The 13,990-nt window shown below is 56.2% G+C and overlaps 1 protein-coding gene across 1 annotated transcript in view; it reads right to left on the minus strand.

Moving 5' to 3' along the window:
* Window positions 1–619: 619 nt before the first annotated feature.
* KIF3C (kinesin family member 3C) overlaps window positions 620–13,990 on the minus strand; it is a 14,102-nt gene continuing 731 nt past the window's right edge. Inside the window, exons 1-8 of the mRNA XM_051615844.1 lie at window positions 13,112–13,990; window positions 8,501–8,602; window positions 8,278–8,400; window positions 7,384–7,502; window positions 6,498–6,614; window positions 6,120–6,228; window positions 5,258–5,433; window positions 620–4,396 (exon numbers count right to left, since the gene is read on the minus strand). The exon at window positions 13,112–13,990 is cut by the window's right edge and continues 731 nt beyond it. Coding sequence (XP_051471804.1) covers window positions 4,303–4,396; window positions 5,258–5,433; window positions 6,120–6,228; window positions 6,498–6,614; window positions 7,384–7,502; window positions 8,278–8,400; window positions 8,501–8,602; window positions 13,112–13,990 — 1,719 coding nt within the window. The 3' untranslated portion in view covers window positions 620–4,302. The remainder of the gene's footprint in view (window positions 4,397–5,257; window positions 5,434–6,119; window positions 6,229–6,497; window positions 6,615–7,383; window positions 7,503–8,277; window positions 8,401–8,500; window positions 8,603–13,111) is intronic.

The raw sequence follows: 13,990 nt of genomic DNA on the forward strand, positions 1-13,990 counted from the left end.
GATACGAGCCAGGATGCTCGTGGCCTTCTTGGCCACCTGGGCACATGATGGCTCATACTCAGCCACTGGTGACCAACACCCACAGGTCCTTTTCCACCAGGCACTTTCCAGCTGCTCTTCCTCAAGCCTGGGGGGATGCCTGTGGTTGGTGTGACCCAAATGCAGGACCCAGCAATTGGCCTTGGTGAACCTCATACAATTGGCCTTGGCCCATAGATCCAGCCTGTCCAGATCCATCTGCAGAACCTCAACCCATTGATCCAGCTTCTCCAGGTCTCTCTGTAGAGGCTTCCCATCCTTAGGCAGATCAGCATTCTCACCCAGCTTGGCATCATCTGCAAAGTGATGGAGTGTCCCAGTGAAGCTTCCTACAAATTACAGTTGTTTTAGTACAAAAGCTCTATCCTATACTAAACAGGAGAAACACACAGAGAAATCCGGGCAGGCAAGCATCAGTGCAGGAGCCCAAATCCTTGTCTCCAATCACACGAAGCCCCCAAGGTGCCCCCGAGCAGGGTGGGCAATGCAGAGCTGCACTTACTGGGATGAATGGATCAGCTGGCACCAGGATGCCAGCAGCTCCAGCTGGAGCTGTGGATGAAGGAGGCTGTAGACGCCCTTTGCAGTGATGCTCATTCTTTTATTGGTGCCATTGCCAGTTTTTTGAAGGGTGCTGGCACTTTCTGGTCGTTCCCAGCACAGGGTCAAAGCTACATTACAGCATATTGAAGAGGTGTCCATCCAAAGCCAGGGGTGTGTGAGATTAATGACCTCTCTCCATACAGTATGTATAATATATATATATTTATAATATGTCCTGTATATTCATATGTATAGAGTGACAAGGATGGGCCACCATACAGTAAACTTTTGATTTCTAAATAAATCACCAGAGCAACAGGCACGAAAATTTGGTCCTAATCAAGGCCCTCACCTTGTCAATCAATCCAAAAGAGCCCCGAACCCACCCCCTCCTGAAACAAAAATAATGTTCAAACCTGAAACCCAAAATAACTAAACAATGAAACAACGACAACAACAACAAAAAAAAAAGCCCCAGCCCCATTCCCCCCCTCCTGGGATTTTCCCCCTGTACAGTCACTAACATTGACAGTAAATAGATCCCTTGGCTACACAGACGTGTGCCCACACACACCTACACACACACTCATATGTAAATACACACGCACCGACATACGAAGACCGCAGAACATTACAAATGTACATCTGAGGATGCTGCTGCCAGGCCAGAGGCTGCGGGGCCATCTGAGGAGAAGGGAACAAGCCACCATGAGCTCGCCCAGCCTCGGTGGTAGAACCATCCTTGGGGTTTGTGCTAAGGAAGTTGGGTGGTTGTTGGCAGCGGTGGGGAGAGACAGGGTGAGAGCGCAGCAGATCGACAGACCCACGTGATGGATGTGACACACGTGGCACTTGGATGTTGGAAGTGGCTCAGCCCATCCCCTGCACCAGGTGCTTGCACACCCATGCTGTGCTCTGCTGGAAGGACTTCCACATGGATCCCACTCTGGCCACAGTGCTGCTGGACCTCAGCATGTCCTTTGCTGTGACACAGATGAAGACCAATGCATGTGGTGAGAGACCAGAACACAACTACCCTTCAACATGAAACTCCATGGCCTGGGGCAAGCCAGCGGGAACCAGAGGACACCATCAGCCCTGGGCAGAGAATGGAGGTAAAGCAGACTATCACTGGTTCATCACCTCAGGGCTCCAGGAGCTGCTAATCCAGCTGGAGATGAACTTGGGGTAATTAGAAAACAATGGAGGAAAATGTTTTCCTGCAGACAGCTTCTCCCCTTTCTGAGGCTTGTGCTTCCTGACCCTGACTCCCAAAGGCCACTCTGAAAATGAAATAAAGAACCAGGTCCCTCATTCCCCACTTTTCAAGGGGCCAAAGCCAGCTTGCTCCAGGGAATGCACATGGATGCACAGGGAGAAGGAGCTCAACCCAAGCCATGGAAGGGACCCATCTCAAAAACACCCTTTCTCCTGCACCGTCCTTCCCAGGCTGAGAACAGACCAGACCTGTGTGCTGCTTGAAAGGAGTGAGCTCAGTCCTGGGAGCAACCTGCAGCTTCCAAAATCACCCACAAGCCAGCTGCTGGGGTGGGGGAGAAGGGGACAAAGGTTCTGGAGAGGCAGAAGGTGTTATGAGGCACAGGAGGGGAAGGGAAGATGGTAGCAGAGGGCAATGATCAAGAACACAAGGCAGGTCAATGTTACAGGGGATAGGGAGAAGACACCCCTTGGCAAAGCAGGGGATATGTCAGGAGATGGGTGGGAAGGTCTGTGGATGTCCCAGCCCAGCCTCAGAGAATCATGGAATTGTTTTTGTTGGAAAAGACCTTTAAGATCATCAAGTCCAACCATTAGCTCAGCACTGTCAAGTCAAGCACTAGACCATGTCCCATGAAGCATGTTGATGGAATGCTCCTGTAGGGTGGGACTTGCACTGCTCTGCAGCATACACAGCTGTTTCTGCTTGAGATATTTCTGCTCTGTGTCTGTGCCTCATGCCCTCTCCCTCCCTCATCCCAGGTCCTGCATGCAGGAGTCATTGAAGCAAGCAATGAGGAGTCCTCCAGCAGAAGAAATTCTCTTCATCACCAGGAGACATCAGAAGATCTCAAACCTGCCTTCCCTAGGAATGCCCTCAGCCTGTGTCCCTCTGAAGACCTGTACCCTCCCATATGGATCAAGGGGTCACTCCCCCATTCATGGACTCACAGAATGGTTTGGGTGGGAAGGAACCTTTAAAGGCCATCTAGTCCAACCCCCCTGCCATAAGAAGGAACATCTTCAACTCGGTCAGGCTGCTCAGAGCCCTGTCCAACCTGACCTGGAATGTTTCCAGGGATGGGGCTTAGGACCTTGTCAAGCAAACAGATCTTCCCCACCTCTGCACATCCTGAAGCCATCCCAGGGAAACCACAGCTGCTGCCTGGTGCTGCCAGGGATGGTCCTCAACAAGAACTCACCTTCTCTCAACCTAACTGCTGAAAGCTGAATCACCCAGGAACACTGAGTGATGTCCTGGCACCTACATGTGCTGCTGCCTGGGTTGGGTTTCAGATGGCCAAAGTGCTCCCCTCTTACTCATTACCCATTTCATGTCCATCCCTCCATGACCCAAGCAATCATCAGGAAAGTTCTCCCAACTATGAGGTGACCTCAACGAGGTATTACTCAAACCAGAGGACAGTGATGTTGAAATAATTCCTCCAGGCATCACCATCTTGTCCTGCATTTCTTCATTGCCTTTGGCTGCCAGGATGGTGGACGCCATCATCTCTGGTCTCACTGAGGTAGCACTGCTCCCCAGACCATGTGTGTCTTTGGGAGGGATGGGTGGAAAGGGATGGAGATTTCCATCTCCTCTTCTTGCCATAAGGAGTTAACCACCCACTTAGTCAGGGACAGGTGCAAGCTGGGTGTCAGGTGACTGAACACGACAAGGTCAACCACCTCCAGCGAGTGGCATAGGTGGAAAAAGTCCTGGCACCACCAGGATTGACTTGGTTTGGTGGATCTGTGAGCTCTCTCCCTGGATGGAACTGATGTTCCTGGAGTGACAGCCATGCCCAGAAGTCAGAGATATCATTGCTGCCACCAGTGCTGATGCAGCCTAGAGAGTCCCTCTGGGCCTCTGACAAGCCCAGTGCAACGTGCTGCCACCACGAAGTCTCCAGATCCTTGTTGAAATCACCACGTTCCCTGTGATCCAGCCAAGCAAACACAGCACCAGACTCGAGGGCTGCCTCACCTTCTGCCAAAGCCACCAGAGATGGGCATGTGCCTTCTCCTGCTTGCTCTGCAGAGCACTCCAGTGGGCAGTACGCCAGTGGTGACAGCCCCAGTGGTGTCCCTGTGTCCCAGCCTGGCACAGGGGCCATGGCAGCCGTGAGGGGAGGGCTGGGAGCTGAGCCCACCCAAGGAGCCCTTGGCGTGATGCCTGCTTCCACCCTGGGATGTCCTCCAGTCTGAACGCGCCTCCTGTCTCTGCACATCAACCACTCCATAAATAAATACGTTAAATAAATAAAGGGACAGATCCAGATTTGGGGGAAAAGGGCGGGGGGTGGGGCAGGAGGAAGGAGGGGGCAGCTCCCCTCGCCCTGGAGGCTTGTTCGTGAGCGTCTGGCACAAACACACGCGCACACAAAGTAGCTGAAGACAAGGACCAACTGGGAGCGGTGGAGATGCTGCTGCTAGGGCCCCTTCCTCAGCCCTCAGCAGGGCTCAGTCCTTGCTGAGGAGGGGACCAGGGGGTCAGGGATGTCACTCCTGAGCTGGCATCGTGGTGGCACATGGGGAGCTGGAGGTGAAGGAGACATGCGTGGTTGAGGATGGCAGTGACCGAGGCGTCTGGCACCTGCAGGGGGGGGACAAATGGAGAAAAACTGGTTTCCGTCTCCTTCCCCTCCCCCTGCCTCCTGCTCTTCCCAAAATCCTGACGTTTTCTCAGTCATGTGCTGTGCAGGCAGCACCAAAGAACACTCAGTGTGGGGCAGGATGATACCTTGTGTCTTCCCATCTGGGATAGATCATCGAATAGAGAATGGTTTGGGGTGGAAGGGACCTTAAATACCATCTAGTCCCAACCTCCTGCCATGGGCAGGGACAACTTCCCCTGGTCTGGGTGGCTCCAAGCCCCATCCAACCTGGCCTTCAACACTTCCAGGGATGGGGCAGCCACAGCTGCTTTGGGCAACCTGGGCCAGTGTCTCACCACCCTCACAGCAAAATTTTCTTCCTCAGATCTCATCTCAATCTCCCCTCTTGCAGCTTGAAACTGTTCCCCCTCATCCCATCACTCCCTGCCCTTGTCAAAGCCTCTCCCCAGCTTTCCTGTAGCCCCTTCAGGTCCTGGAAGGCCATGATAAACTCTCCCCGGAGCCTTCTCTTCTCCAGACTGAACAATCCCAACTCTCTCAGCCTGTCTCCAGAGCAGAGCTGCTCCAGCCCTTGGATCACTTCCACGGCCTGCTCTGGACTAGCTCCATGTCTTTCCTATGCAGTGTATGATGATATATGACATCATCATCCAACTCTTCCAACAGCTGTTACCAAAGCAACGTCACCTGTATTTTAAAATCTGATCACATCCCAACAACTCATGGCTAGTTTCAATGCCAGAAGGCATGGGTGGCTCATAGCCCCACTGTGACCCTCCGCCTGCCCCAAGCCCCTGCTCGGAGCTTCTCAGCCACACCATGTCCCCGCCAGCACTTACCAAGAGCGGGACTTCCTCACCCGGGAGGCTGCTGGCCTCTCCAGGAGGCTGTCCAGGTGCATCAGCCTCTCCAGGTGGAGAGCTCGGGGGTCCTGCTCTGCCTGGTCCCTGCTCCGCTCAAACTCGAAGATGGCTGGAGGGGACAGGTCCAGCTCCAAGAACATGATGTTCTCAGCCTGTGGCAGGATAGGGCAAAGGGAAAGCCAATATGAGGAGTCACCACACAGCAAAACACGGCACCATTTCCAGCAAGTCATAGAATCACCAAATGGCTTGGGTTGGAAAGGACCTTAAGGATCATCTAGTCCCAGCCAGCTGCCATGGGCAGGAACACCACTCTCTAGACCAGGATTCTCCAAGCCCCATCCAACCTGGCCTTCAGCACTTCCAGGGATGGGGCAGCCACAGCTGCTCTGGGCAGCCTGGGGCAGTGTCCACACTGCTGAGAAAAGCTGACCAGCATGAGAGGGAGCAGGACTTCCTCTGGCTGCTGCAGCCTCACAGTAAGCTCCAAACTGGAGCTCAGATTCTCTGCTCTCCTTCGGCTCTTCTGGTCTTTCCTGGGGCTGAGTCCAGCAGGCAAGGCTGGATGTCTGTGTCCTTCAAGTGGTGGCAGCTGACAGAGACAGTGAGCCAGAGCTCAAGGACCAGCTGAGACCATGGCCATCCTGCCAAGTGGGAGGGTAAAGCTGGGACCTTCATCTGATGTATCTCAAATCATCCTGAGCTTGTTTACTCCATCTTCTCTCCCTTTGTTCATCCATCCATCCACCCGCCCACCCATCCCATTCATACATTTATCCATCCCATTTATCTAGTGACTTCTTCTCTCCCTGATACCCACCAGTGCCCTCTCACTTACCCGGTACCGAGGGTGAGATCCCATGGCCATGGCCACACGGGCATATTGGCTGATGGGTCTCTTGTACCCCACTGCAGAGGTAGGCCGCTTCTTCATTTGGTTGCTATTCCTAAAACATAAATGAAGAGAGGAACATTTATTAGAGGACATAAATTCCTACTAAAAATGCATCCAAACAATGATGAACAGAGCTTGTCTACAGTGAGGGAAGGGTGGCCTTTCCCGGTGGGTCTTGGCTTGGAGAGGATTTCCACCTATTGGCAACCTCAAGCATCGGGGAGTCCCTGATGTTCCCCTTAGCCCTGGGGACATCCCTGCCTGACATGCAGAAGCTCTGGCAGCTGTGGGGCTGAGTGTGGGTTGGTTTTGGGGACGTACCCTCCGGTGGGCACCAGTGGCTGGAACTTCCACTGGTCCTCCTCGCCATCGAAGTACAGGCGGTTCATGATCTTGTTCTTCTCTTCTGGTGGGATGAAGTTCTCGATGATCAAGTACCTGAGCAAGTGACCAGCCAAGAGAGAGACAGAGCAGGAGCATGGGGATGGGAGAGAGCAGGAGAGGAAGGAGATGATGTGACAAGTGATGGAAAACAGGCCAGAAAGGGAGAGGAAAGGGATGTCAGGAAGAGAGGGAGACACCAGGAAGTGGGAAAATATCCAGAAAGTGGAGACATGATGGAAATCGAGAGGTTATAGACTCACAGAATCACTGAATCTCAGAATGGTTTTGGGGGGAATGGACCTTTAAAGGCCATCTAGTCCAACCCCTGCAGCAAGCAGAGACATCTTCAACCAGACCAGATTTCTCAGGTTGGACCCTGAGGGGAACTTTTTTTTTAATTCATATTTCTGGGGGGCAAATTGAGCAGCTGTAGAAAATGGTTTTGAGCTGCTGAATTGGTGGTTTTTTAAAAGTCTGAACCATTTTTGAAGGGAAGGGCAGCACAAGTTGAGAAGAAATTTTGCCTCTAGTAAAGTTATTGATATTTTATCTTGAAAATGCTAAAAATACAGATCTCTCTGGGTGGGAATGTTTTAAAGATAGAAAAAAGCCAATTGCTTTAAGTGAAAACAAGCCCACTAAAAGCAGCAGAGCAGCAGCTGCATCTCTTGCTGCAAGGTTCCTGGAGGGAAAACACTGCCCGGTTTGCTGGCTGCCACCCCGCTCTGCTCTGTGCACCCCAGCTCTGCCCTGTGCACCCCAATTCCTCCCTGCACACCCTAGTACAGTTGTGCCTGGGCATGTGGGACCCACAACCACCTACTTGAGCTTCAGCTCCCGTGTCTGCTCGTTCTGGGCCTCCTCCAGGTCCTGGCGCACGCGGATGTACTCGTCGTGCTGGTCCTGGATCTCAGCCTTCACAGCCTGCAGCTTGGCGTAGAGCTGGGGAGACAGAGGAGCAGCCCCTCAGCCCCCCTGCTCCTCAGGGCTGGGCCCCCCGGGCTTCCCGCAGCACAGGGAACATTATGGAGTGACCAAATGATTTTGGGTTGGAAGGGACTCTAAAGCTCACCCGGTCCAAACTCCCTGCCATGGGCAGGGACACCTTCCACTAGACCAGGTTGTTCCAAGCCCCATCCAACTTGGCCTTCAATCCTAACAGGGATGGGGCAGCCACAGCTGCTCTGGGCAACCTGGGCCAGCATCTCACCACCCTCACAGCAAAGAATTTCTTCCTCAGATCTCATCTCAATCTCCCCTCTTGCAGCTTGAAACCATTCCCCCTCATCCCATCACTCCCTGCCCTTGTCAAAAGTCCCTCCCCAGCTTTCCTGTAGCCCCTTCAGGTCCTGGAAGGTGCTCTAAGGTCTTCCCAGAGATTTTTCTTCTCCAGGCTGAACAAGCCCATGTCTCTCAGCCTGTCTCCAGAGCAGAGCTGATCCAGCCCTTGGATCACCTCCATGGCCTTCTCTGGACTTGCTCCAACAGCTCCATGTCCTCCTTGTTTTGGGGACCTCAGCACTGCAGGTCTCACCAGAGCAGAGTAAAGGGGGACAGTCTCCTCCCTGGCCCTGCTGATCATGCTGCTGGGGATGCAGATCAGGACATGGTTGGTTTCTGGGCTGCCAGCGCACAGTGCTGGCTCATCATGAGCTTCTCATCACTCAGTATCCCCAACTCCTTCTCCTCAGGTTGTCCCCACCTGCCACCTTCTCACCTTCTTCAGCTTCTTGGTTTTCATCTCCACCTCCTGCTGCAGGGAGGTGTAAGTCTCCCGCAGCTCCATGGTCTCCTCGTCCCGCAGCAGCATCTCCTGCTGCATCTCCCGCTCCCGGCGTTTCTGCAGGGCAGGGGAAATGCTCAGAGATGGGAGGGGAAACTGGACCCCCTGGGACACCCCTGTCACCCACCTAAGCAAGGTCAGCCTCCCCGCCCATTACCTGCTCAGCGATCTCCTGCCGCTTCAGCTCCAGCATCTTCTGCTGCTCGTTGGTGTGGTCCACAATGGTCCTGCCACCGATGAGCAGCTTGCTCTCCATTGCCTGGGGGAGGGCAGAGCAGGGTCAGGGGTCAGGAGATGGTTCTCCCACTCCCTCACCATCCCCATTGCCACCCTTGCCGTATGGTCATCCCCATCCCTGGTCCCTGTCCTGGATTAGGGACACGTGGGGGAGGTGGGAGTTCTCAGTGCAGCACAGCTTCAGTCCCCAGCTGCTGGGGAGGCCACCAAGGCACTTGGGGACAGTTCAGCACTGCCAGGCACAGCAGCAGGGGCTGGAGCAGGGGGTGTGAGTGACATGGTCCTTCCTCGGGGATGTGGTGTAGGGCTACTGGCACTGAGCCTGGGCTCCTTCAGGTCCTGCTTCCTTCCACACAGCTGCCAGCCCACAGGATGCTGCAGATGGGTGGCAGCAGGGACCCAGCCCCAGCCACCCACCCCCAGTCAAGCTGTGCTGAGCCATGCTGAGCTGGGTGGGGGCCTCTGCTTGGAGCCCCCTGGGACCATCCTGGTGAGATGCTCCATGGAAACCAGCTCCAACAGTTAGCTGGGCTCTGGGAATGTGTGTTCCCACCCCAGGTGTCCTGTCCTACCCCCCTATCCCACCTTGTCCCATCCCACTTCCTCATCCCACCCAAGACCCTCATTCCACCCCGTCCCATCCCACACTCTCATCCCACCCTGTCTCATCCAATCCTGTCCCACCCAAACACCCTCCTCCCACCCCATCACACCTTGTCCCCCTGTCACCACCCCAGCCATGCTTCCCTTCTCTTCCCTGGGGGCACAGGGCTCCCCAGCCCCACAGCTGCACGCGCACACACACACACACACACTCTCACATTCACAAATGTTGGTGGATGCACGCACACACATGTATGCACATGCCTGTGCACAGTCACCCCACACACACGTGTGCAAACACATGGCTACATGCACAACCCTGTGAGCAGCTATTTATGCTCATGCACATGCTCCTTTACCCCATGTATGCACATGCATGTGTGCGGCCCCCATGCACACGTGTGTGTACGCTCATGCACACACATCCCTGCACGCCTGAGCACACATATGTTAGTACACTCATGTGTGCACACTCATGCCTGCCCATGCATGTGCCTGGGCACAGGCATGTGCACACATCAGATACACACACACACACGACAGGCATATGGACACACATGCTGGTGTGCACACATGCCAGATACGCATGCACATGTGTGTTGGTGTGCACACACATGCTGGATCCATGTGCAGATGCGTGCTGGTGTGTGCAGAAGCAGCGGGTGCCTGTGCACACCTGTGCATGAGATGAGCACACTACACAGTGGACACCTTGCACATACGTGCAAGGTGCATGTGCACCCGTGCGCGGGCCCCCTGCAACCACGTCAGGGTGTCAGTGGGACAGTGGGGCTGGCAGCATGCCAGGGGGGACCCTGTGACACCCTGGTGGTGGCTCAGGAGTGGCTCAAGACATCCCTGTGTCACTGTGTCAGCACACACAGCTTTAAAAATTAATCTCCCAGCCAGCACTGTTGGCAGCGCTGTCCCCGGGCTGTCCCCGGGCTGTCCCCAGGGTGTCTCTGGAGTGTCCCCACCAGCTGCTGATGGTCAGTGTGCCAGCACCCCCCTGCCCTGGGCATGGAACTGGTGCTCAGGGAAACTGCGGAACCCCTGGTCACCTGACAGCAAGGCCCCAAATTCTCCCTATTTTTCCTCTATTCTCCCCTGTTTTTCCCCTATTTCCCTCCTATTTTTAGTCTATTTCCCCCTAGTTTTTCCCTAGTTTCCCCCCTCCCTGGCCCTGTGTGGGATGGCTGTGGGGGTGCCCAGCGGAGAGCTTTAGGGGTGAGCAAGCAGCTCCCACAGCACCCAAGGGACAGTCCCAACCAGGAGGAGACCAGGGAGGGACCAAGGGGGAGCTGGGGGGGAACAAAAGGGGGACCAGGGTGGGGACCTGGGGTGGATCAAGGGGACCAGGAGCAAACCAGGGTAGGAACCAGGGGGAGGGACAGGGTGCCCAGGTGGGCACTGGGTCGTTGCTCAGGCCCTTGCCACAGGAACTGGGCATTTCCCTGCATTGCCCATTTCTCCCCACCAGGACTGTGGTTCCCCCTAAGGGAGATGTGTCCCCTCGGACAGTGCAGATGCTGAGCCAAGCCCAAGGAATCATTTTGGGCACCCAGAGCGTTTTCTTAGCACTTCCCTTCCTGCCAAGCCTGGGCTCAGCACCCAGAAGAGCTGTCATGTGAGGGGCCTGGAGCAGCAGCACCAGCACTGGGGGCAACTGGAACAAAGGCAACACAGGGTACCAAGGAGCACCTCTGAGCACCAAGGGGCACATCTGCCTACATGCCAAGGGGCACAACTGGGTGCCAGTGTGCACATCTGGGCACCAAGGGGCACAACAGGGTACCAAGGGGAACATCTGCCTGGGTGCCCAGGAGCACAGATGGGTGTGAGGGTGCACACATGCTGGGGCGGGCTGGCCCCTACCTCTCTGAGCTCAATGCCACCCATGTGTCCCACCAAACGGCGGGGCTGGTCCCAGCTGTGCCAGAGGCAGAGCCAGAGCCCATGTCTACACATGGGACAGCAGGACAGGCTCCAGCGTGTGACACCCATGCATGTGTGCGGCACCCTGTGTCTCCCCGGTCACTTTGGTGCCATTAAATGTGTCCGGGAGGGTGCAAAGCTATTCCACACTGATGCCACCTTGTTTGGCCCCACTGCGTAGCAGAGCTGCCCGTAACCATGGGGGAAGCCACCCAGTGTCCCCTGCAAGGACTCTCCAGGCAGGTCCCTGGCAGTGCCCAGCAGGGTGAGCATCACAGCAGGCTCTGCCCCTCCATCAGGGCACGAGGGGGGAATTTTTGCACCCCCCAGGGCAATACCTCGCTGGTGTGACCATACAGGATCCCCACGGCTGGTGTCCCCTGCTGCAGTGAGCAGCTCTGAAGGCCACCAAAGGGGACGTGGTGTCACCCTGCCTCTGTCCCTGCCTCATTACTCAGCAGTTACAGGACACACTGTGGCCCCGAGCCAGCCCCGCTGTGCTGTGCCTGCCAAGGGGACCGTGTGGGATGACTGCCAATGCCAACCTGCTCCACCATGGTGGGGGACACCAGCCATGGGGACGCCACCTCTGCGGTGGGCATCCTGCTCTGCTGGGACACCCATCATGGGGCACCTGTCATGGGACACTAGTCACTGGGCATCTGTCATGGGACACCGAGCACGGGGCATCTGTCATGGGACACCCATCATGCCAGCTGGTGACCGATGCGTCCCCAAGGCTCTGCCCTGGTGGTACATCCCAGTGTGAGCCTGTGGGTCTCTATGCAGGAATCCAGGCAGAGCCACACGTCCTTGGGCATGATTGTGCATCCTTGGGCATGGCCATGTGTTCCTCAGCACTGCCACACATCCCTCAGCACTGCCCTGCGTCCCAGGGCACTGCCACTGTCCCTGGGTATGATCATGCATCATGGGGCACTGCCATGTGTCCTGGACATTGCCATGCGTCCCTGGACACAACCACGCATCCCTGGGCACTGTCACATGTCCCTGGGTATAATCATGCATCCTTGGGCACGGCCAGATCTCCCTGGGCTTGGTACATACTCCTGGGCACTGTCACACATTCCTGAGGCTACAACAAAGAGGGCTGTAGCCATGGAGGAGGGCATGAGGGCAACCCCAAACCCCCTGCTCAGGCCCAGACACCTCCAAGCAGGGACCAACTCCCCGGGCATGTCCCTGCCGGGAGGGCTTGATGCCAGCTCTTCAGCCCTGGCCACCGCATCTGAGCCAGCAAGGTGATGGAGGGGCCATGCTGGAGCATGACACGGCAGGTCAGCATGCCCAGGGCTCCCTCCCCACCGTTGTCACTCTTGGACGCAGCCCTTCAGGCACACTGGAGTGGGGCAGGACTCCCCAGGCCTCACAGGCGACAGAAGAAGGGCTGGGGGAGACAGTGGTGCAGCCCCGGGCCCCTGGCAATGCCACTCGGAGCTGGGCTGGGGCCACGGCCCCTCTCACACCCAACCCCACATGTCCCTGACCCAGCTGGGCAGGACAGCAGGGCAGGCAGTGGCATGTCTCCGGCCCTAGGCGTGTTCCCGGGGCCACCAGGGATGAATCTGCAGCATCACCCCCCCACCTCACCGCAAGCTGCTTTGTTGTGGCGAGGGGGATGAGAGCTGAGCACAGCAAACTTGTGCCACCAGTGACCTGCTCTCCCATGGCCCTTCCCACCCTGTGCCTCCAGGAACACCCACAGAAGGTCCACATGATGGCCCATGTCTGAGGGCAGCCCCAGCCCACCACTGCACTGGAGCATAGGGCTGCCCTCAGGCACCCTGCGGGGACATCATGCTTGGGAGCCCACCTTGCATGGGCGTGTTCCTTGGGCACCCTGCTTGGACATCCTGATTGGACATCATGCTTGGGGACCCCACTTGGGACCCATTCAATCACCCCACAAGGGGCTGGAGGCCAAGCAGGTCTTCCCCCAGCATTGCTCGCAACAGCAGGTGGTGACACGTACCTTGTATTTGGTGGCCAGCAGCTCGGTGGCCTCCTGCTCCTTCCGCAGATCCTCTATCATCTTCTCCTTCTCCTGCAGCAACTTCTGCTTCTCCTCGCTCACCAGGCTGTGGTCATCCTGGATAGCAGCTTTCTCCTCTTCCAACCTCTCTTTCTGCTCCTTCAAGTAATTCTCCATGTTCTTCTCCAGGCCATCCTCATTGTCCTCCTCCCCTTCATTCTCTGTGGCACTTTCTCCATCCACCACTTTCTTCCTCCGGCTGCTTCTCCTCCTCTTCTTCCCCAGCATGCCACGTTTCTCCAGCTGGGCTTTCAGCCGGACAATCTCCTCCTGAAACTCCCGCAACAAGGTGTCCTTGGGGTCTTCGTTCACCCGGGGCTTGTTCTTGATGTTCTTGGCCCTGTTGGCGAACCTGAGGGTGGAGAGGCTCTCATCATAGCTATGAGAAGCTGGGCCCAAGGTGGCCACCATGATTGTCTTGGCATTGCCCCCGAGGGAGTCCTGCAGCAGGCGGGTCAACTTGGAGTCCCGATAGGGGATGTGTGTGCTCTTGCCATCCACGAGGGCAGAGATGACATTGCCCAGAGCAGAGAGGGAGAGGTTGATCTTGGAGGCTTCCTTGGGGCGCTCTCCGTGGGCTCCCATTTTGCTCTGGCGCTCACTGCCAGCCAGGTCCACCAGGTTGAGCTTGCCCACACGAATGTGCTCCTCACCATCCGGCCCCATCTCACTGCACTCAATGGTGATGAGGAAGATGGCGTGGGAGCGGGAGCTGTGCTCATTCATGTTGGTGCTGCCCACCGACCGCGTCTGGCTCCCCAGGTTCATCACGTGCTCAATCTCCTTGACGTTCTTGGTCACAAAGGAGGAGAGGTCCTT

This window comes from Apus apus, chromosome 3 (genome assembly GCF_020740795.1).
Source record: "Apus apus isolate bApuApu2 chromosome 3, bApuApu2.pri.cur, whole genome shotgun sequence".
Classification (NCBI taxonomy): domain Eukaryota; kingdom Metazoa; phylum Chordata; class Aves; order Apodiformes; family Apodidae; genus Apus; species Apus apus.